The following is a 25253-nucleotide window of genomic DNA, read 5'->3' on the forward strand; positions in this document are numbered from 1 at the left end:
CAAAGCGAACTTTCCGGAAAAGTTTGCCGTGGCATGTAAACGCCTTCAAACTACCATTGGTCCATTGTGATGATGTAATAGGTGGGTGTGGCTCTGAGGCCCCATCTTCTTTGACATGGAAATCTTCTCCGGTCAGACGTCCGCGAATAAAAACATAAACACTGGAGAACTGCTTTATAGTAGAAATTGAAGTGTAATTCTAATTGAAACAGACTCTGACCCTGTTTTTTTCATGTTTAATACTGTAAAGCTGTTTGATTTAATGCAATCTATTGTATAAAATGCCATATAAATAAGCATGACGTGACTTTACTAGACTGCTGAATTGCAGAGCTGGTGCAAACACACTATGATCACATGCTATTTTCTCACCTCTGTCATTTTAGTTGTTTATTTTGTTATTGAGAGAAAAGTGTGCAGCATATATTTACATCTTCATCTAAACGCCGCTCTCAGCAGTGTGGGCGGGGTCGAGATGTTCGCTAACAGTAAACTGCTGGTCACGTATTTTAATTTCTTTTTAACCCCTAAGCGAAGAATGAAAAATAACTTTACTGTGAGTATATTGGGGCCTTAAAGGACAGTCTTACAGCTTGACTGCTAGACACTCACCCATCGGGCCTGTAGTCTGGGATTGGTCTGTCCATGGAGAGGCGGTCGCTGAGGTAACCGTTGTAGCCATAATATTGAAACATCTTGAGGGCCACTCGGCGACTCTCTGGCCCCAGATCCTGGCCCCAGTGGTTGAACAAGGACGAGTCGGCAAAAGATCGATCTACTTGATTGTCATCTCCTTTCAGCGGGGACTCTGTGAGGGCCAAACAGAGAGATGGTTGGCATTTCCCTGATAATGAAACATGTCAGAGTCTATAAAAGGAAAATAACACTTTTCCATTTACATGCACAGATTGTGCTTAACAACTCGACAACATGTTTAAATGCCTTCACTGGTGTTCTTTATTCAGGTAAACTTTTGTGGAAAACGAAGTATGCTTAACAATATTGAAATATTAAAATCTTAGTGTAATTTAAAAAAAAAAAAAAAAAAAAAAAAACTGTAATTACAGATATATTTAAATCCATGATATAAAAGCAAAAGAAACAACATTATATTTTAGTTTGGACAATAGAAGTAATCAGGGCTTGACATTAACTTTTATGCTCACAAGCCACTGTAGCTAGTGGTTTTCTACTCAGCATTTTCAAAGGCCACAATTTTAACATCGATACCATGGGGAAAAACTGCCATATAGATATTTTTAATATCATCTCATAATTTGGCAGCAGGTATATTAGGCTGCTGTCACTTTAAGACGTGACGCACAGATCCAATATACTGTTACAAATGCGTTTTCTTTCTCAACTGTTTATGTTCACTTAAAACAACTGACTCTGTTTATGTGAATACTCATCAAGACCAGCATTTTGACATTATTTTGTGTGTATTTGACTGTTTAAGTGCAATTAGCAGTGAAAAAGAACTCAATTTAATACTGAGAGGCGGCTTTATGTGTGCACAAAATCTGCAGGAATGAGTGAAATTATGCACAATACTCCAACAATATTCATCCGAAGCAAATAAAACGAGTGAGTGAGGGGAGAAGGGTTTGTGTGTCACTCACTGTCGGAGAGATGAGAGAGAGAGAAAGAGCAGCTGGTATCATGTATCTGTTCTGCAGAAAATGAGTATTTGAAGCGTTTCAGATATTTTAATGTCAATATGTATTGAAAAACGTCTCGGTTACGTATGTAACCCTCGTTCCCTGAAGGAGGGAACGGAGACGTACGTCAGTAGTGACCGACGAATTGGGATATCGCTAGAGAGCCCTATCAGCTTCGAGTGAACTACAACAGGCCAATGAAGTTGGCGTGCGATATTTGCATAATGCGCACCGCCCCCGCCAGGTGGTATAAATAGGGGAGCAGATGCAATCGCACTCTGTTTTTCGCTGAGGAGACAACCTAGTCTGCACTACAGCGAGGGTACAGCAACTGTGGCGACGGGACGTACGTCTCCGTTCCCTCCTTCAGGGAACGAGGGTTACATACGTAACCGAGACGTTCCCTTTCAGTCGGTCACGTTCGACGTACGTCAGTAGTGACCGACGAATTGGGATCCCAAATAAAGCGCCACAGTATGAACCCCTTCCAGTGCCCAGCGCAAGCTCTAGCCACCCGGCGCACCAGTGGGACGGGGAAGGGGGCGAGCTTACGCCGAGAGAGTCTACTGCTGTTCCGATATACCCACTAAGTAAACTAGACTACACTGGGGAAGCGAACCCGTAGGGGACGCTGCGGAGACCACTACCCACCTGTAGGGGAGGAATTTACGTGGAGAGTACACATATGGACTGGCCGTGGCCAGTACGCATATGGAGTCCCTGGGATGGCTCCACCTGGGTAGGGGGGAGACTCATCTGACAGGTGACAGCAGAGCTGGCTCTGCTAGGGAAAGACACGGGCTCGCCGTAGGGAGTTGACCGTGGACAAATACACACATGGGACCGCTCACGTGGAGGGGTCACGACATGTGGAACCCAGCCAAACGTCAACGTCGGTGACGGAGGTTTGGCCTGGCATCAGACACTCCGCAATGTCCGAGCCGAAGGGGGAGGCGGAGGAACTCGACAGGGTTCGCCAAGCGGGGAACTCGACTGGAGTAAAAAGGATGCACGTATCCGGCCCAGGGGGCGGGAGTGGCATTGCAAGCCGACACTAGAACGGGCTCTTCGCGTCTACCGGCTGGTGGAAGCGAGTACACGGGAAGATACCGGTTCTACACGAAGGCTATAGAATCTAGCGAACGTGTTAGGTGTCGCCCAGCCCGCAGCTCTACAGATATCTGTCAGCAAGGAGCCGTGCGCCAGCGCCCAGGAAGAGGCCACTCCTCTGGTGTAGTGGGCTCTCAACCTGAGCGGGCAAGGCACGCCCTGGGACTCATACGCCAGGGCGATGGCGTCCACTATCCAGTGGGCCATCCTCTGCTTGGAGACAGCCTTTCCCTTCTGCTGGCCTCCGTAACAGACAAAGAGCTGATCTGAGGTCCTAAAGCTTCGCGTTCTGTCCACATACAGGCGCAGAGCGTGGACGGGAGAGAGCAAAGCTAGGGCTGGGTCTGCCTCCTCCGAAGGCAGCGCTTGCAGGTTCACTACCTGATCTCGAAAGGGAGTGGTAGGAACCTTGGGCACATATCCAGGCCGGGGTCTCAGGATAACGTGAGAGTCACCGGGCCCGAATTCCAGGCACGATTTGTCAACCGAAAATGCGTGCAGGTCCCCTACCCTCTTGAGCGAGGCCAATGCAACCAGGAGGACGGTCTTTAGGACAGTACTTTTAACTCGACTGATTGCAAAGGCTCGAAGGGACGACCCCGGAGAGATGTAAGAACCAGGGTCAGATCCCAAGAGGGTACAGAGGGGGGCCAGGGAGGATTAGTCTCCTCGCCCCCCTCAAGAACCTGACGACCAGATCGTGCTTCCCTAGCGATTTACCATCAACTGCATAGTGATGTGCGGCGACAGCGGCAACATACACCTTGAGGGTGGAGGGAGACAGCCTTCGCTCCAGGCCCTCTTGCAGAAAGGAAAGCACGGTTCTGACCGAACATGATCGGGGGTCCTCTCGCTCTGGTTGAGAGGAACACCATTCGACGAATAGGTTCCACTTCAGCGCATAGAGGTTCCTCGTAGAAGGAGCTCTAGCGGAAGTGATGGTGTCTGCGACCGCTTGCGGGAGATCACTCAGAACCTCCGCGTCCCGTCCAGGGACCACACATGGAGTTTCCACAGGTCGGGACGCGGGTGCCAGAGGGTGCCCCGTCTCTGAGTCAGGAGGTCCTTCCTCAGAGGAATGGGCCAGGGAGGTGCTGTCGCGAGGAGCGTGAGGTCCGAGAACCAGGTCCGAGTGGGCCAATATGGAGCCACTAACAAGACCTGCTCCTCGTCCTCCCTGACTTTGCACAGGAGCTGTGCGAGAAGGCTCACTGGGGGAAACGCATATTTGCGTAGGCCCCGGGGCCAGCTGATTGCCAGGGCATCCATGCCGAGCGTGCCGCCGGTCAGGGAATAGAACTGGCAGTGGGCAGTCTCCGGGAGGCGAACAGATCTATCTGTGCCTCGCCAAAGCGCTGCCAGATCAGCTGGACCACCTGGGGACGGAGTCGCCATTCGCCCGGAAGCGGAGGCTGCCGTGAGAGCTCGTCGGCTGCACGGTTGAGCACGCCTGGGGCGTGAATGGCACGAAGCGACCTCAGATGCTTCTGACTCCATAGCAAGAGATGGCGGGCGAGTTGCGACATACGGCGGGAGCGTAGACCACCCTGATGGTTGATGTACGCAACGGCCGCAGTGTTGTCCGAGCGGACCAGTACGTGCTTGTCTGTCAACAGCTCCTGGAAGCGGCCCAGTGCAAGACGTACTGCTAGCAACTCGAGGCAATTGATATGCCAATGCAGTTGGGGCCCCGTCCACAGACCCGATGCTGCATGCCCGTTGTACGTGGCCCCCCACACCGTGGCAGAGGCATCTGTGTGGACCACAGCATGCCTGGACACTTGTTCGAGGGGAACTCCAGCCCGCAGGAACGAAGAGTCTGACCACTTGGTGAGGGTGCGACAGCAGTTCGGTGTCACGGGGACACGGAACGTACCGCGCTGCCACGCCCATCTCGGGACCCGGCCGCGGAGCCAGTGTTGAAGCGGCCTCATATGAAGCAATCCGAGCGGCATGACTGCGGCTGCGGATGCCATATGCCCCAGGAGCCTCTGAAAGAGTTTCAGTGGGGCCGCCGCCCTGCGCTTGAGCGTACTCAGGCAGGTCAACACTGACTGGACGCGCTCCTCGGAGAGGCGCGCGGTCCAGGCGACCGAATCCAGTTCCCTACTGAGATAAGAGATCCTCTGCCCGGGGGAGAGTTTGCTCTTGTCCCAGTTGACCCGAAGACCCAACCGACTGAGGTGAGCTAACACCATGTCCCTGTGTTCGCACAACTGCTCCCACGAGCTGGCCAGGATGAGCCAGTCGTCGAGGTAGTTGAGATGCGAACGCCCTGTTCCTTGAGCGGAACAATGGCCGCCTCCGCAACCTTCGTAAAGACGCGGGGCGACAGGGCCAGCCCGAAGGGTAGGACTTTGTACTGATATGCCCGACCCTCGAACGCAAACCGTAGGAGTCTGTGACGAGGCAGAATCGAGACATGAAAGTACGCGTCCTTCAGGTCGATCGCTGCAAACCAATCCTGGGGACGGATGCATTTGAAAATGCACTTCTGCATAAGCATCTTGAACGGCAGCCTGAGAAGGGACCGATTCAGGACACGCAGATCCAGGATTGGCCGTAGCCCACCGCCCTTCTTGGGTACAATGAAGTAGGGGCTGGAGAACCCTGACTTCAAATCGGCTGGAGGGACCGGCTCGACTGCATCCTTCGCCAGGAGGACAGCAATCTCCGCCCAGAGAACAGGTGCATTGTCCAGGGACACACGAGTGTAATGGACACCCCTGAACACCGGGGGACGCCGGGCGAACTGAATCGCATAGCCGAGTCTGATGGTACAAATGAGCCAGCGGGACGGGCTGGAAAGTGCTAGCCAGGCTTCCAGACACCGAACCAGCGGGACCAAATGGACCACAGACGTACCGGGCGTGGGGCAGCGAGGTAGAGTGCTGGACCCGACTCGGACGGCATAGCGGCCCGTAGTGTGGTCAGACTCTGCAAGGTGGCAGTGTGAATGGGAGACGGCACATGGGAGGCGGCCTCAACCAACACACTGGGACCTGCTGGCGAAGTGAGAGGGGGCTGAGAGTGGCGAGGTGGGGCCTCGCGCACTGCCAGCCGCGCCCTCTTGGGACCTGGAGGGTCAGAAAACAGTTCTACTCCGTGGGCACCGCTGGTCTCCGGAGAGCCAGCGGCGGAACAAACCAAAATTCTCCACCCGGCCCTCCTCCGGGGAGGGAGCGATGCGGGCATCGTCTCCCGAAGAACTGTTTACCTCAGCTCCAGGTCACCAGTTTCTCCAGGACCGCTTCTCGCTAGCCAAGTGGCTTGGCTGCGGGCTGAGCGGGCTGGATTTTAGGCCAGCTTGTGAGATGAGAGCATCGAGAAAGCGTACTTAGACGATGACACACCTCTGCAAGGCTAGCCAGGGGTGTTTCCGGACCACCATGGTAGACATTGTCTGGCCAGGGGCCTGCGCTATGACTTGCATCATGCGTAGCTCAACCCCGACTCAGAACTACCCATATGCAATGAGTGCTTTGGCCTTCCACAGACTTGCCGGGGGCCAAGACCCATGCAGGGCAGAGGTGGTGTGCCCGTAGCACTGCCACCCCACCACAGAGGGTAGTGAGAGAGAAAAAACTTAATGCAGATATGACCCTTTTGGTGTTCCATATTTGGCACCAAGAAAGGCTTCTAAACTGCCAAGTTTTTCATGCACGTCCAGGCTAAGACAGGGGGCGGGGCAAGGCGAGTACGCGTCACACCATGCTCCCAGGGGCCCGGGAAAGCATGGTCGTTAACTCTGAATCTGATTCAGCATGAGCACATCACAACCGTGGGACGCTCAGCCTCATCTTCATGTCCAGAGCCCAACAACCCTCTCTCCAATGTAGCAGTCGACATCTGATCCTCTGCTGGAGCCCTGACTAAGATGCTAGGTCCCCCATGAGAAGGACCAGCAATCCACCCAGAAGCTACCAGCCATGTGAGAGAGTGAACGTGGTCGTCTAACTGAACGACACACGGCGCTGAGCGCCGACGTGGCCATGTTTTTACCAAACATAAACCACCCACGAACACAGTCACAGCATGTTTGCGATGCGCTAGAGGCGTGGGGGGCCCACGGAGATTGGCTCGGCAGGTAATGCCCCACTGTGATCCTCTGGTCACCCTGGCTTATTCACCAAAAGTAGTACTTTTTCTGATTCAGAAAGAGAAACTAGATCGGGGAATAGGTGAGGGGACTCCACCTCGTTTGAGGCACTCGAGTCTCGACCACGCATCTAGAGCGCCGAACAACGCGCTGGGTTGCCATGGCAACGCGCGCTGTCAGCCGGCAGCTCGACGGCACACGGCGCGCTGAGCGCTCAAGCCCTTACGAGAAAGGCAAGACGAACAACGCGCCGACGTGGGCATGCTCTCTTTTTTTACAAGAGAATATGAACCACCCACAAACACAGTCTCAGCACGCTAAGCAGACATGAGAGAAAGTGATTGTGGCCGTCAGTGAGGATAGGAAACGACCGCCTCCAGAAACGCACAGACAGAATGACGTCTTGAAAAAGACGCAGTGTCTGTCTGTGAAGCTCTTTTAGAAGCTCTTGTTCTTTGTGCCGAAGCACACAGGGAACAGCCGCGATGTGACTGCAGGTACACTTTTCACTCCCTGAGTCACACACACAGAGGAACCGGCCCAAATCGCAAACCAACGGGGCAAATAATGCTGTGAAAACAGCAGTTGAGAGCTGTATAACAGCTCGAGAAGCTCACTCTGGGAAGCTCGCGGCCTCGCTGTAAGGTGCCATAAAGCCAGCACTGTAGAACAAAAGCTCTTCAAAGGCTTGCGAAGTCACTCTCAGACTAACAGCAGGAACACACAGGTTGGCTCCAAAGCGAAAGACAGAGTGCGATTGCATCTGCTCCCCTATTTATACCACCTGGCGGGGGCGGTGCGCATTATGCAAATATCGCACGCCAACTTCATTGGCCTGTTGTAGTTCACTCGAAGCTGATAGGGCTCTCTAGCGATATCCCAATTCGTCGGTCACTACTGACGTACGTCGAACGTGACCGACTGAAAGGGAATCCATATTTTTGACAACACTACATAGTTTATTATTTCAGATGCCTTCTTTGAAATACTACAATTGAAAAATGTATATTATAGCCTTTGTAAAATTCAAGACAAAGTGACTAGTGGGAGTGACTGCTGAAATCCACCCGCATTTGGCGGGTTGGCAGGTGTTAATGTCAAGCCTTTGAAGTAATTATAAAATGACATATAAAGATGTAATTAAGTTCTACTTAAGTGTATTAAAAAAAAAAAAAAAAAAAAAAAAAACACTTTTAAGTTATACATAATAATTACATTTAATATAGTTAAAATTATAATACATTTTCATTTAATTGCAACTAATTACAGAGAATTAAGTGTCCAAAAAATGTCTTTTAAAAAGTATGCTAAAGTGCACTTCTTTTTCACAAGGGAAGGTCATTATCCGTTAAAGCAAAATCCAATCTCACATAGATTTTTGCCCATTACTCTGTTTCCACTTTGAAGTAAACACAAGTGCTGAGGGATTCGCTCATTCTACTATCTTTCTAAACTGGAGATTGAGATTGGCTCAGACCAGTAAATGAGTGTTCTAAGAATCACATATGCTGGTTTTGTTGTTTTCATTGTGTATGTGTATAAATGTGTGTGCGTGTTTCTTTCTCGTTCTGTCTCCCATGCTACTAATGGCTGGTTCATGGCTTCAGGGGCATAACGTTCACACCTCTCTCTTTCTATCATTCTGCATTTCTTTAGTTTCTATTTGACGATGAAACATATATGCATAGCATATATATGTATATATATATATATATATATATATATATATATATATATATATATATATATATAGCTTCATCTACACATTGTAGGTAATATTTACAAAGTGCCAATCAAGTGCATAAGTAAACATCCAGTAGAATAACTGCTGCAGTGGAACAATCATTTGCAAACCCGAAAGACAAAATAATCTACATGAAAATTAAAGCAAAAGCTCAGGAGAACATTAGGCTATATTGAGGGAAAATATGGTTCCAAAGAAACAATATCCTTACATAACACTCCCATTATGAGGTATGACGGACTGTTTTGTTTGTGTTTCAGTGTCACTTTGATTGACCTTTGTGTTTGACTGTCGGTTGCGACCTTTCCATATCTAGCAGCACTAACCACACACTAGCATGCAGCAGTTTGTAGATATAAAATAGAAAGTAATTCCAATTATACTGTTTCTCTATGCCAGTATCATTATTGTGGTGTGGAATCTGCTATTTTTTTACATTTAGACTAATTTTTAGAACTATATCTTTATTGTTATCGTCCTTGGTAAGAACGGCCTTTATACGCACGCAGGCCTCTTATTAGTCCCTAATATCTCAAGTAATGTCCACACTCCTCCTTAAAAAACAGCCCTTCTATTTCAGGCTATGGGAAATGATGGCAAGAGGATATACAAAATGGGGAATAGGCATTGTTGTGAGCAACAGTATTGCAACCTGGACCTGTGTGAAAACATGAACACAGAGTCCCCAGTCAGAAAACTGATACTGAGGAGGTCAGTCTGGATCACTGAAGGAATCAAATACGGCTCTGTTGGATACTGGCTACCAAGAGGGCGAACACCCACCCAAGCGGCAGCTCTGAATAAACACTGGAGCCGTGCTGCTAACACTGCTCAAGACTGCAGTGTGCTTTAAGCACTGGTGCAGGAATGTGCACCCTGTGCACAAACACACAACATCTGACTGTTGAGATGAAATATCAATATGTAGTATTTCTACTTGCTGGTAGAACATGAATTCTGTTTTATGTGTGAACGGTTTTTGGTTATTTCACTTTTGGCAATTTTCCATATTTTTCCACAGTTTCCAAACTCTCCTAAAACATTATAAAAGGGATCTCAAAATCAATTGGCCTGGGGCCACTAGGTAGGTGGTGTTCTCAACAAATACAAGTGGTTTTACAACCATGAATTTAACTATATACAGCTACTGGTGGGGTTATAGTTGCTGATAAATGGACAGGCCTTTTTTAAACAAAACAAATGCAGAAGATTAAAGATCTGATTGGCCAAAAGTGTTTTGTAGTGCTCGGTCCGATCCACTTTCTTCAGCGTTTTTCAGAAATTGCTTACTGCAAATTTAAGTAGGATATAAGTACATCTTTATGTGTAATTCAAAGTCCAACTCAAGTAAACACAAACACAGATCAAACGTGACATTAGTACAGTTTTTTTTTTCTTTTAAAAATAAACTTTTAAGATTTGAAGTACACCAAGTGTACATTCAATACAAGTAAGCTCACATTTTGACAAGGTGTAACAACTTTGTAAGGGGCCGTTTACACAACACTGTTTTTAACTAAAAAGCGAAAACTTTATGCGTTTTGGCCATACATTTACATGACAACGGCGTTTTGGGGGCCTGAAAACGCAAACTTTTGCACGTTTTTGAAAATGATACCGTTATTGTCTCCGTGTAAACTACAAAAATGTGAATTTGTGAAAACGTTGACGACATGCACACGTGTATTACGTGTTCAGTCTATAGGTGCGCAGTGTTTCTTTACAAAGTGACATCGCCAACTACTGGCCTGGCAGCAGAATGCAGCGTTTTAGTCGTTTTTTTGTGAACGGGGATTGTTTTGACAACGTTGTCGTCTGTACCTGAAAAACGCTAAGGAAAAACTTTTCCGTTTTTAGTACATCAATGTCATGTACCCTGTGACATGGTGTGCGTGTCAACAGATCAGATTGGGAATAATTAAGGAGTAGAATATACATCTAATAAATGGCTTGTATTCAGGTGGCACAGTGACACATAGCTAATTTATCTGAGCTCTCAAACTGGATGGTAACCTCTGCCGCTATAATGTGTGGCTAATAAAATGTGCAACTGTCATTTGGCAAATGTATAATTTTATGGCTATTTATGCATTATTCTCTCAGCAGAGTGATTGCTTTGACAACCAAAATAATAGATGACTGGCCTTGTTCTGAGAAATTTGCTACGTGCCATGAAACCAGAAGCAGCATGAACGCAAAGCCTTGTTAAAAAGCTTTTCACCTGGATTGTAAATTTATTTTGGCAGTGTTTGGTGTACAAGATGGACTAAATGGAGCAATGTTACCTTTAAAAGCAGTCACTAAAGAAGTCATTCTTAAATTGACAAGGCCTTTGCACAACAAAAACAAAAAAGCGTTTTCATTAGGCAGTTTTAATGCAAGATACAAGTCATATGATAATGCACATTTAATTTCCTCTACATGTCATTTGCATAAATAATAATTTTACATAATTAGAATTTTTATAGCACGTTTAACCAATGCCTGATTCTTTCCAAAGGATCTTAAAAGCACAAAATGAAAAAATTTTCCATGCCTTTCATGTCACAATGTTCATGACCAGTCCTACCCATAGATTTTAATGAATCATAATAATTTGGAATGGTGCTAAAATAGTCAAATAAACTATAAATAGAAAAAATGTATGATATTGCCACATCAAATCATGCTGCCCAGAGCTTCTTTTTTTTTTCTTCGAAAGTTACAACAAAAACCTGCAGCATTTAAAGGGACTATTTACCCAAAAATGAAAATTCTGTCATCAATAACTCACCCGCATCATGTCTCTTCAGAAGACTTGAATTAAACCGCTAATGTCTAATGGGTTTAGAACGACATGAGGGTGAGCAAATGATCACATTTGATGACAACTATCCCTTTAAATGAGAATGTTTTAATTATGACACGATCATAAGCATACACATCCTAAAACCCCATTATATGTGCCTGAGGGTCAGTGGTGTGACAGTATGTCTGGCTATTAATTAGTATCCTCCCTCAGGAGAGATAAGAAACCACGCTGGTGCGGTCAGGGGTGGCTTTTGTAGACTTCGTAACCTAGGCAACATCTAGTGGCTCAGTCTGCTCAGCATGTTGTCCCAAAGGCTCTTTGTTGATAGAGGAATTCAGTCCGCAAGCATGTAGGCCAGCTATCAGAGCCTTTCAACTCAACAAAAGAGACATAGGGCTTTAAGTAATGGAAGTCCTTTCACAGGCATTAAACACAGCTTTAAGAAATGGCAGAATTTCATAAGCAGTCTGAGAATGACCCTACATCAGTGTGTGCTGAGCGCATCACAACAAGTATATATGAAAAGGTCAGGAGTTCTGCCGCAGCCAATATGCTGCATGACAGCGATGAATTCTTGAGGATAAAATCAACGTTAAATGGCTTTCACAACCCATTTCACTTCATAATATAATGTATTTCTGACTGAAAATGGATCTTTTACTCTGGGGGGAAGAAAATGTAAGGCATCAGGCTGTAGGTCAAGTTATATGCTCGTTATTTGCTTTTATTGCCGCTACATTGATCGCATTAACATTACCTGCTGTTAAATTACTGCATATTCACTTCTGGCATTTTTTTTTTAAAGAAGTCTCTTCTGCTCACCAAGGCTACATTTATTTGATCAAAACTACAGTAAAAACAGTAATATTGTGATATGTTATTACAATTTTAATTAATTACAAATAACTTTTTTTCTCTTTTAATATATTTTAAAATGAAAGTGTGATTGCAAAGCTGAATTTTCAGCATCATTACTCCAGTCTCTTTAGTGTCACATGATTCTTCAGAAATCATTCTAGTATGCTGATCTGCTGCTCAATTATTATCCATTATTATTGGTGCTCAATTATTAGTAATGGTTCTTATTATTATCAATGTTGTAACATGTTAAATGTCTGTACTGTCACTTTTAATCAATTTAAGTATAATCAAATATAAGCAGCAAAAAAATATTTTAACATTGCATATTTTAAAAGAATAATTAAGACTTATCAGACTGATGTGGTTTAGGAGTTCAACTCATTGATTCAATGATTCAATTACAGTGGTTCTCAAGTTCACCCAAAAATGAAAATTTTGTCATCATTTACTCACCCTCATGTCGTTCTTCCAAACCCAGAAGAGTTTAGTTCATCAGCGAAACACATACATTTATAATGAAACCTGTGTGATTTGTCCCTCCACTGAAAGTTTTGATGCTTCAAAAAGTTCATAAAGACATCAAAAAAGTAATCCGTATGATTTGAGCAGTTTATTTCAACTCTTTCATTCACATTTAAAAACATTGATCAGAACACATACATAGAGCACATCAAACATGGTAACATAAATATGGTAAATAAAAGCCTAAATTAAATCTATTTATAATATAAAGCGATTGTCTCATACTCATATGGATTGATTCATATGGATTACTGTCTTCGTGAACTTTTTGAAGCATCAAAGTTTCAGATGTGTGGAACAAAAGTCTTATTGGTTTGGAACGACATGAAGATGAGTGATTGATGACAGAATTTTAATTTTTGAGTGAATTGTCTCTTCAAGAGCTCAAGATTATTAGTGAATAACACATAACATACATTTCTGTCATGACAGAGGTGCTGCTGTTATTGCTGTTGCTGCTGCTGCTGCTGCTATTGCTGCTGATGATGTTATTACTGTTGCTGTTATTGCTGATGATGATGTTATTGCTGCTGTTGTTATTGTTGCTGCTATTGATGCTGATGATGTTATTACTGTTGCTGTTATTGCTGATGATGATGTTATTGCTGCTGTTGTTATTGCTGCTTCTATTGCTGCTGCTGCTGCTGTTATTGCTACTGCTTCTATTGCTGCTGCTGTTATTGCTACTGATGATGTTATTACAGTTGCTGTTATTGCTGGTGATGATGTTATTGCTGCTGTTGCTGCTGCTGCTGCTATTGCTGCTGCTGATGTTATTACTGTTGCTGTTATTGCTGCTGCTGATGTTATTGCTGCTGCTGTTATTGTTGCTGCTATTGATGCTGATGATGTTATTACTGTTGCTGTTATTGCTGCTGCTGATGTTATTGCTGCTGCTGTTATTGTTGCTGCTATTGATGCTGATGATGTTATTACTGTTGCTGTTATTGCTGATGATGATGTTATTGCTGCTGCTGTTATTGCTGCTGCTATTGCTGCTGCTGCTGCTGTTATTGCTACTGCTTCTATTGCTGCTGCTGCTGTTATTGTTGCTGCTATTGCTGCTGATGATGTTATTACTATTGCTGTTATTGCTGATGATGATGTTATTGCTGCTGCTGCTCATGTTATTGCTGCTGCTGTTATTGCTGCTGCTATTGCTGCTGCTGCTGTTATTGTTGCTGCTATTGCTGCTGCTGCTGTTATTGCTGATGATGATGTTATTGCTGCTGTTGCTGATGTTATTGCTGCTGCTGTTATTGCTGCTGTTATTGCTGCTGATGATGTTATTACTGTTGCTGTTATTGCTGCTGCTGCTGCTGTTATTGCTGCTGCTATTGCTGCTGATGATGTTATTACTGTTGCTGTTATTGCTGCTGATGATGTTATTGCTGCTGCTGCTGATGTTATTGCTGCTGCTGTTATTGCTGCTGCTGATGTTATTGCTGCTGCTGTTATTGTTGCTGCTATTGATGCTGATGATGTTATTACTGTTGCTGTTATTGCTGCTGCTGATGTTATTGCTGCTGCTGTTATTGTTGCTGCTATTGATGCTGATGATGTTATTACTGTTGCTGTTATTGCTGATGATGATGTTATTGCTGCTGCTGTTATTGCTGCTGCTATTGCTGCTGCTGCTGCTGTTATTGCTACTGCTTCTATTGCTGCTGCTGCTGTTATTGTTGCTGCTATTGCTGCTGATGATGTTATTACTATTGCTGTTATTGCTGATGATGATGTTATTGCTGCTGCTGCTCATGTTATTGCTGCTGCTGTTATTGCTGCTGCTATTGCTGCTGCTGCTGTTATTGTTGCTGCTATTGCTGCTGCTGCTGTTATTGCTGATGATGATGTTATTGCTGCTGTTGCTGATGTTATTGCTGCTGCTGTTATTGCTGCTGTTATTGCTGCTGATGATGTTATTACTGTTGCTGTTATTGCTGCTGCTGCTGCTGTTATTGCTGCTGCTATTGCTGCTGATGATGTTATTACTGTTGCTGTTATTGCTGCTGATGATGTTATTGCTGCTGCTGCTGATGTTATTGCTGCTGCTGTTATTGCTGCTGCTGATGATGTTATTGCTGCTGTTGCTGATGTTATTGTTGCTGCTGTTATTGCTGCTGCTATTGCTGCTAATGATGTTATTACTGTTGCTGTTATTGCTGCTGCTGCTGTTATTGCTGCTGATGATGTTATTACTGTTGCTGTTATTGCTGCTGCTGCTCTTATTGCTGTTGCTGCTGTTATTTGTGCAGTTATTGCTGCTGTGATTGATGCTGCTGCTGCTGCTGCTGCTGTTATTGCTGCTGCTGCTGTTATTGCTGTTGCTGCTGGTGCTGTTATTGCTGTTGGTGCTGTTATTGCTGCTGGTGCTGTTATTGCTGTTGGTTATCGCTTCTGCTGATATTGCTGATGCTGTTGGTTATTGCTGTTGGTTATTGCTGCTGTAATTGCTGCTGCTGCAGTGCAACTACGGGGCTTTCTACTGCCAATACGTACAAGACACACTGCTGTGAGCAAGTAAGACATGCTGCTGCTGTACAATACATGAATTACCTGTAGCAGATCTATACAGGTGGAGCTGGGGAAGGTGGAGGGTTTCTGAAAGCACGCTGCAACTGCTACAGAAAATGCTGACCAAATATTTGAAGGTTCAGCAGCGAGCTCATTGGCTACTGATACAGCAGGAAACCAATCAGCTGTGCCCTATAGAGAATGATGTGATTGCAAGCAGATTGAGTTAAGGACCTATCAGCCTGCGCCATCTAGAGTTTCTAGATGCAGAAATACAGAACTTTGTATTTATTTTTTTCAAACACAAAGGTGTAAAAAAAAAAGAAAAAGAAAACTATATCTTAACATATACTGACACCGTGAAATTAGAGTCACTCTCTATTAGTTGTCTTTGTTTAGTATTTAGTATTTCAAGACACTTTATATAAAGTGGCTCAAAAAACTACTCATACAGTTACATAAGATTTTGGTCATACCGTCAACCTCCCACAACGGACATACTTGCAGTCACATTAACAGAGCCCAGACCTTCCTGAAGAAGGTGGGTCAGGCAGAAGTATTGAAAGAGGCCCAGAGGAAGCCAATGAAACGAATGTGACTTCCTGAAGCAGAGTATAGAAACAATAAGAACAGTTTCACAGAAGGAGGAAGAAAGTGTGTGAGACATAAACGAGGACAAATAGAAAATTAAGAAATAAACAGGATTTATAGAGACTGTAGATTAAGGATAATTGCTGCAGGATGAAATTACACTACACTGAACGACCAGTTCATATCCGAGCTCCTGTGACTCCTCTGCAGTGTCAATCAGATTTCCACGCTGATGACTTCTCTTGTTCTAGCAGGTTGTTAAGCCCCGGCGGCTCTAATCACATGCTCTCTGTGAGGTACATTATCAAACACAGTCAGGTGGGCTGAAACAGGATGGACTTCTACAAAAGGCCACCTGCATAAAGAGACACGTCTGATGAATGGGGTGCCAAGATTGATTTGGCTACACACAACTAATGTGTTCACAAAAGAAAAATCCTTACATCCATTATTTTAAAAAAATCCTATTCCACACCTAAATGTAATAAATCATATGAATTATATTAAACAGTGTGGGATTTTTTTTTTTTTAACTTTACAGTAATTCATTCAACATTTATTTTTGTAGCAGGCCATAAATATCCTGAAAAATATATATAATATATATATTTTTCAGTGCATCACTAAAGCAAATGTTTGGTATATATATATATATATATATATATATATATTTTTTTTTTCTCTTTAATAAATGCAACTATTAGAAAAATACAATATATATCATTCCATACTGATTATTGATTATTGCCTGACAGATTTTATTATTTATTAAAGATGATCAATATTTTTAGATTAACTTTGCACCCCATAACATTTAAAGATAATCTTTAAAAATAAGAAAATCTCAAAATTGATATTCATTTTTCCAGTGCATGGAAAAGCACATGGCCTCCACCTGCGGTACTGGGAATGTTTCACGCTGGAAACACAGACGCAGACAGCTCTGGACATGCAGTTTAAGAGACGGGATGTTACCGACAGGTGCAGGCCAGTTTGGCATGCTGAAAGAGTTGGCAAGGTGCAGCGAACAGCGGCTGGTGTAGTCGTGCTGTAGCGTGTGCACTGCAGGAACATGTGACCAACTTCATGTAACCAACAATAAGCACACACAAAGCATGCTGCCAGATCACTTCCCACACAGGCATATTAATAACATCTGCTGTGCAGGGAGCATTTTATACCGCGCTGCAAAAACGAAGGCATTCGTCACTGTTGCAACACGTTCGTCATACCTGTTCACAAACGAGAATGAGAAGAATGCAAGCCCACCCCTAAAGCTCTCTCTCATTCTGTCCACCTTTCCAAATGTCCTTCCCTCACTCTTTCCCCTGTCATGACCATTAAAACTTACCGATCTGATATCAAGTACTCTCAACATCGACATTGTTGATTATGATACCAATACTGATATCTCCATTAAATTGAGCATTTTTGTGAATTCTGAAGATAAAATGGGTAATTACAGCCTATGAAAGCCTGCAGACTGATGGACTGAGGACGTTTTTGCCGGGAAAATCAAAGGGATGTGATGTTTACACACTACCAAGAGCTTCTCTTCCACACATGAAACGAATGCTTATACAATGTTCAGGATAATGCCGAAAGAGCCATTCTGTACTGTAACATCAATGTATAATGTACAAACTATAGTCTCACAGAGCCAGGTCTATATAGTCTATAGTCTCAAATATACTTTATAATCAAATTATCATAACATTTATAATCAAACTATCATAACAATGTAATTTTTATTACATTTAATTACCTGAATCACGTTCAGTCTCTTGTACGTTACGTGTTTGTACAATAATTCGCTGGCTGCAGTTCACTTAACGGCCACCAGTGTCACTAATAACAAGGGTTTCTGAATTCTACAAATAGCCCCTTTAACATAAAATAGGGCAACTTGTAACTTCAGACTGCTTTTGATATGTTTATCAATTTGTAACAACTACAGAACATAATGTTTTAACATTTTTAAATGTAACCCTCCTTGTGAACTTTGCATCCACTTTGATCAACATGAAAAAACATTCAGTAATGAACTCACTAATGAACTTTTGATTAGTATACATGAATTTTTTTTATTTCTGAAAAATAAGATGGATAATATCTTGCATATATTTCATAACACCTTCTATATTATTTCACTATTAGTAAATGAACTGTGTGCTTCTTAGAGCTACATTTTAGAATGCATAAATAAATTGTGGGACCAGAGCCATGAGCATGAATCCATTTTGCACATCTGTCGCAACAAATCCACTTATGGGGGAAAAAAATGCTGCAGTATTGCAGGTGTTCAGGAAAGTGCTGGAGTGGTTTTAGTGTTTTAGGAGAAAATAACATCTAAGGGGCTTTTACAACAGATGCCCTTTAATCCGGCTGTACCCTATAATAAAGAATGGCATGTGTGAGTGGATAAATTTAAGAGAACTATCTGTAGAAACAATTTTGTAATATATTGGTCAAATTGTAATAGTAGATTTACAAAAATGATTTAAAGATTTTCTAATCTTTACCAAAAACAAGCCAAAAATGACCCAAAGACAACATGTTTAAATAAACTTATAGCATAAAACCATTATAATAATTATTGTATTGTCACTGTCGGACAGAAATCTTGTATCAAAACCACGACTTTTCAGGAAATGGGAAAAACTCTGTTCTTTAAAATAATTAAACACTACGTTGTCAGAGTTGATACTGTGCTTTTATATATGGTCAGGCACTTACATGTTAACACTTCACCAAAATCAAGCTCAAATGGAGTCGCAAGGTTTTTGACCAGCAAATTCTGGAGAATTTCCGACATACTAGTTTTGTCCGTTATTACAACAGTCTCATTTTAGGCAGTAAGTGCATCGCACAGCGTTTTCATCAACTTGCAGGTTTTACTGTAGATACAATATATAACTCTGTCATTTGTCCAAAATCTCATGTTGTAAAACATGAAGTGCTTCGTATATATATATATATATTGGATTGAGATCTGGGGAATTTGGAGGCCAAGCCAACACTTCAAACTCGTTGTTGTGCTCCTCAAACCATTCCTGAACCATTTTTGCTTTGTGACAGGACGCATTATCCTGCTGAAAGAGGCCACAGCCACCAGGGAATACCGTTTCCATGAAAGGGTGTACATGGTCTGCAACAATGCTTAGGTAGGTGGTACATGTCAAAGTAACATCCACATGGATGGCAGAACCCAAGGTTTCCCAGCAGAACATTGCCCAAAGCATCACACTGCCTCCGTCGGCTTGCCTTATTCCCATAGTGCATCCTGGTGCCATGTGTTCCCCAGGTAAGCAACGCACACGAACCCGGCCATCCACGTGATGTAAAAGAAAACGTGATTCATCAGACCAGGCCACCTTCTTCCATTGCTCAGTGGTCCAGTTCTGATGCTCACATGCCCACTGTTGGCTCTTTCGGCAGTGGACAGGGGTCAGCATGGGCACCCTGACTGGTCTGCAGCTATGCAGCCCCATACGCAACAAACTGTGATGTACTGTGTATTCTGACACCTTTCTATCAGAACCAGCATTAACTTCTTGAGCAATTTGAGCTACAGAAGCTCGTCTGTTGGATCGGACCACACGGGCCAGCCTTCGCTCCCCACATGCATCAATGAGCCTGTCGCCGGTTCACCACTGTTCCTTCCTTGGACCACTTTTGATAGATACTGACCACTGCAGACCGGGAACACCCCACAAGAGCTGCAGTTTTGGAGATGCTCTGACCCAGTCGTCTAGCCATCACAATTTGTCTCTTGTCAAACTCGCTCAAATCCTTACGCTTGCCCATTTTTCCTGCTTCTAACACATCAACTTTGAGGACAAAATGTTCACTTGCTGTCTAATATATCCCACCCCCTAACAGGTACCATGATGAAGAGATAATTATAATTATATATATATATATATATATATATATATATATATATTAATTATTATAAATAATATATAAACATATTTATAATTATATATAAGTGTTCTTGAGTAAAGAAAACGCTGTACTTATTCAAATAACCAGTTCTTAATTAACAAGCAGAGACGGTCCAAAATGTGTACAGCACTTCATTCACGATAGAGGCGGGTGGAGTTATGAGGTCTGACTGACAGTTTGAGGAGCCAATGGAGTCACAAGGTTTAGTCACAAGTTCTATTTAATACTTTTTATAGGTTAAATGCAAAATCAATAGACAGATGTAAAGGGTGACCAATAGTAATGATTTATGAGGTTTCTGCCTAACAGTGATGATATGGCTTATAACAGTGATTCCAAATCAGAGATGCATGTACCCTAGAAGATGGAAATATTTTGATCTTACTTTTAATCTCATGATTTTGTAGTTAACACCATTCTGACAAACACAGGATTATAAATAGCTTCATAACTTATAGTGCATAAATTTAGTGTGAAATAACTGCAGATATGAGCTCTGTTGATGAATGCAGTGTTTCAGCATGTGTGTGCATGTTAAAATAAGCAGAAAGAGAAATATTTTTACTATAAACAGTTCATTTTTCCACTTCGAAGCTTATGATGCATATATTTATAAATGTTTGCAATCATCAGTGTAATAAAACACTTAGTTTGACTAAATCTGTGATGGCAACAAAAAAACAGGTGGAAACAAACTCCTTTCATGTATCAGTCTTGCTATTAATGGGTTTATTTTTTTTATTAAATGTCAAATTAATGACTGACTGCACTTGGTAAACTCTTTAACAAGGCCGTTGTGAGCAGAAAAACCACAAATTCAGTCAAATTGTCTGTCGCAGCATGTAAATAGGTTTTCAGAATAACAAGAGCAGTAACAATACTCAACAGAGCAGCCAGTAAACTAATACAGTAAGACTCCACTCAGGAATCAGGATCATTATTTATCGTTTCTAAATAAGGGGTTGCTGCATGCCTGCACACATATGCATGACAGCACACGCTATGTAACAGTTAAGAGGCAATTAGCGTGTGGCAAGGACTGAGGGTGTGCATTCATTTACTCAGAGGCCAAGCACTGAGAGACAGTGTACTAGTGGAATCTTTAAAGGAGCAGTTCACCCAAAATCAAATTCTGTTATTTAATCACCCTCATGTTGTTGAAACATGGAAGCTGCTTTTTATGGAAGCTTGTTTCTGCCATGAAATAAAAAATAATAAAGAAGGTAATTGTGACTTTTTATCTCACAATTGTGACTTTTTTTCTCAGAATTGCGAGTTATAAAGTTAGAATTGCAAGATATAAAGTCAGAATTGTGTGATATAAAGTCAGAAATGTGATATAAAGTCAGAATTTGCGTGATATGAAGTCTGAATTGCAAGTTATAAAGTCAGAATTGAATGATATAAAGTCAGTATTGCGAGATATAAAGTCAGAATTGCGAGAAATAAAGTCAGTATTGCGAGATATAAAGTCAGAATTGCAAGTTATAAAGTCAGAACTGTGAGTTATAAAGTCAGAATTGTGAGTTTTAAAGTCAGAATTGCGAGATATAAAGTCAAAACTGCAAGTTATAAAGTCAGAATTGCGTGATATAAAGTCAGAATTGCAAGTTATAAAGTCAGAATTGCAAGTTATAAAGTCAGAATTGCGTGATATAAAGTCAGAATTGCAAGTTATAAAGTCAGAATTGCAAGTTATAAAGTCAGAATTGCGAGATATAAAGTCGGAATTGCAAGATATAAAGTCAGAATTGTGTGATATAAAGTCAGAATTGCGAGATATAAAGTCAGAATTGTGATGTAAAGTCAGAATTGTGATATAAAGTCAGAATTGCGAGATATAAAGTCAGAATTGTGTGCTATAAAGTCAGAATTGCGTTATATAAAGTCAGAATTGCAAGATATAAAGTCAGAATTGCGTGATATAAAGTCAGAATTGTGATATAAAGTCAGAATTGCGAGATATAAAGTCAGAATTGCAAGATATAAAGTCAGAATTGCGAGATATAAAGTCAGAATTGTGATGTAAAGTCAGAATTGTGATATAAAGTCAGAATTGCATGATATAAAGTCAGATATAAAGTCAGAATTGTGAGATATAAAGTCAGAATTGCGATATAAAGTCAGAATTGTGATATAAAGTCAGAATTGCATGATATAAAGTCAGAATTGCATGATATAAAGTCAGAATTGTGATATAAAGTCAGAATTGCATGATATAAAGTCAGAATTGCGAGATATAAAGTCAGAATTGCGATATAAAGTCAGAATTGCGATATAAAGTCAGAATTGTGAGTTATAATGTCCAGTTGTGAGGGAAAAAAGAAAGTTTTTTCACAGAATTGCTTCACTCACAGATATAAACTTGCAATTCTGAGAAAAAAAAAGTCAAAATTGTGAGATATAAAGTCTGAATTGCATGGTAAAAATGTGCAAATGCGAGAAAAAAAAGTCAGAATTGTGAGATCAAAATTTCACAATTACCTTTTTTATTTACTTTTTTACCTTTTTTTTATATGGAAACAAGCTTCCATATTTTTTTTTTTTTTTTTTTGATAAAACATAAAAGGAAAAATGTGTTTCCCTAGTGAAAAGGGAAAAACAAACAAACAAACAAACAAACAAACAAAAAAAAAAAACTATAATGTATTTGAAATACATTATTTTGTGCTAAGTATACTACAAATACATTTACACATTTATGTGCTTAATAAAAATACTCTGCAGTTGTACTTTTGGTATACTAAACTGATATACTTAAAGTCTGCTAAATTGGAACAACTAATTTTGTACTTAATGCACTTTAATTGTGTGGAAGTAGTGCTGAGGTCCAATTAAACATAGACGGAAGTATATTTGATTGTGCTGAAGTGGAACTATTGCAAGTATACTTTAGGTACACTTTAATATCTTGCTTTTATTATACAAAGATCATACAATCCATATTAATAGTGATATTAATTTTAGGCATAATATTAAGAAATGTGCATTGTGCAGTAAAGAAATGCTCCAAATAAAGTTTAATTATAATTTTATATCAGTAAGTCTTAAGTGATATGTCAATAAATGTTAATGGATTTGAAGTATACTTAGTATGAAATAAATGTATTTTAAATAGATTTTAGTATAGGTTTTTTTAGGGTCAGAACAAAACTTCTCACAGTTTCACTTTTTTTCACAATAGAATTTTGATTCTATAACTTACAATGTGACTTTAATTCTCACAATGTGACTATATCGGCAATTGAGACTTCATAACCCAATTCTTTATCTCACAATTGCGAATTTGTCAAAATGTGTCTTTCCATCTTACAATGTATCTTTATTTTTTTTATTTTTTAGGCAAACAGGCTTCAATTACTCAGATATTTTCCATTCAAACAGTTTACTTTGAACACAAGCTCCAAAAAGACAAAAAAGACACCTTTAAAGAAGCATAAAAGCAGCATGTGCATTATATTCCAAGTCTTCTGAAACCCTACGATAGCTTTGTGTGAGGAACAGAAAGAAAATCAAACCATTTTTCACTGAAAACGACTCCTTCTAAATGCAACGTGCCAGTTAGAAAATGCATAATGAAGAATGGCATTTGAGATCTGAAGCAATCTCAGATTTCCAGTAATAAATCAGCTCAATTTGACTTTGTTCCTCACATGAAGCTATCATATGACTCCAAATTTAGTCGTATAGACTATTTATAATCTTTATTTGTCCTTTTCGCAGCTTGACAGCCATGGGCACTATGAACTATGAATGCCATTATACTGAAAAGAGCATGAAGATTTTTCAAAAATTCCTCTTTTGTATTCCACAGGAAAAAAATAACAACATTTGTGTTTGGAACAATGTAAAAGTGAGTAAATAATGACATAAATTTCTAATCTTTCGCAGAAGAATTTTCTCTCAGTAAATGGTTTCCAAACAGGGATGGAAACCCTGAGCGTGGTTGAAGAGTTAAAGAGGAAATCAGAATGAATTTAGGTGTAATGCTCAATTTTTCCTCATTAAAATAATAAAGTTAGTGCCTTCAAAGGTGAGATCTTATAATGCAATTCATTTGCTTTCTAAATGTGGGCCAGTTCATTCTCTCCAGCTCAGAACACAAGGAGCAAGGCACAGGGCGGATGTGGGTGGTCTTCAAGGTCTATTTTCCCTCTATCCAGAGGCAAACCACCCACTTCAAATCAGGTTTTGTTCTAGTACTCAGTGTTACAGTTTTTCCTCACCATGGACAATTGTTTTTCAAAGATCCTTTAAAGCAGAGTTCCCTTTGAATGCTGTAATCGCCTACAGCTCGTGTGAGGGGCAAACTCTCTGGGAGATGCTTAAAAGGTTGCCGTTTCTGTATTTTTTTCTTTCTTCCCAGTGCATGAATTTTCCTTCGGGGCTTCTGATGTCTTTGTAAGCAGGGCCAAAGATATGGTCAGTATGTGGGAGAGACCGTAAGAAACAAATCACAACGTCGCAGCAGCGCCCTGCAGGGAAACTTCCTTCTTTTTCCTCACAGTTTCGCTGACAAGACATCACACTGACACCAGCTCACCTCATTAGCTCACAGAGAAACTTTTCGGAGAGAAAATCTCTCATCTCATCTGCATGGTCAAAACCTGACAAACATGATTATAATGCTATTAAACCCATTCATTAAAACAGATCAAATGAGAGCAATGAGGCAGATCAAAAGAATGATATAAAACAGCATATTTTACTGCACTTGCCTTGTGTGATATATTTTAAATAATTTAATGTTTATGAGATGCAATAAAATGTCATTCCTGGATTCAAAAACTGTAACACAGCATCTTAAAGAGGCCATATTATGCCCTTTTACAAAGTCTTGATTTTGTTTTTGGAGTCTACTAGAACAGGTTGTTTTATTTTTAAAGAGAAATTGATTTAAATAGAATTTGACATAAGAGAAAAGGAGCTTGAGTTTGTTGCACAGCTCTATTTGTTTGAACCGCGAGAGGCGTCTAAGCGTACGATACTCCTACATCCTACGTCAAATATCGTGTCAGAGGATTACTCATTTGGCGCAAGTCGACTTGCGCAATATGCGTACGGTCATCCGCCGGAAGCTAGTTATTAGCTATAGTTTTAAATTTGGATATTTTTCTTACAAAAACACATCGCTTCACTTCAGAAGGCCTTTATCAACCCCCTGGAGTCGTATGAATTACTTTTTTATGGATGGATGCATTATTTTTGACTTCAAAACGCGGCTCCCCCATTCACAACTATTATAAACCTTGGAGGACTAAGGATATTTTTAAATATATCTCTGATTGTGTTCGTCTGAAAGAAGACAGTGATATACACCTAGGATGGCTTGAGGGTGAGTAAATCAAGGGATAATTTTCATTTTTGGGTGAACTATCCCTTTAAATCTCAGTGAGGAAGATCAGCAACATT

At 41.6% G+C, this 25253-nt stretch overlaps 1 protein-coding gene across 1 annotated transcript in view; it reads right to left on the minus strand.

Moving 5' to 3' along the window:
* Positions 1-25253, minus strand: part of galnt18b (UDP-N-acetyl-alpha-D-galactosamine:polypeptide N-acetylgalactosaminyltransferase 18b) — a 122930-nt gene that overhangs the window by 65604 nt on the left and 32073 nt on the right. Inside the window, exon 2 of the mRNA XM_051900638.1 lies at positions 613-808. Within this exon, the coding sequence (XP_051756598.1) occupies positions 613-808 (196 nt within the window). The remainder of the gene's footprint in view (positions 1-612; positions 809-25253) is intronic.

Source organism: Ctenopharyngodon idella, chromosome 7 (assembly GCF_019924925.1).
Source record: "Ctenopharyngodon idella isolate HZGC_01 chromosome 7, HZGC01, whole genome shotgun sequence".
Taxonomy (NCBI): domain Eukaryota; kingdom Metazoa; phylum Chordata; class Actinopteri; order Cypriniformes; family Xenocyprididae; genus Ctenopharyngodon; species Ctenopharyngodon idella.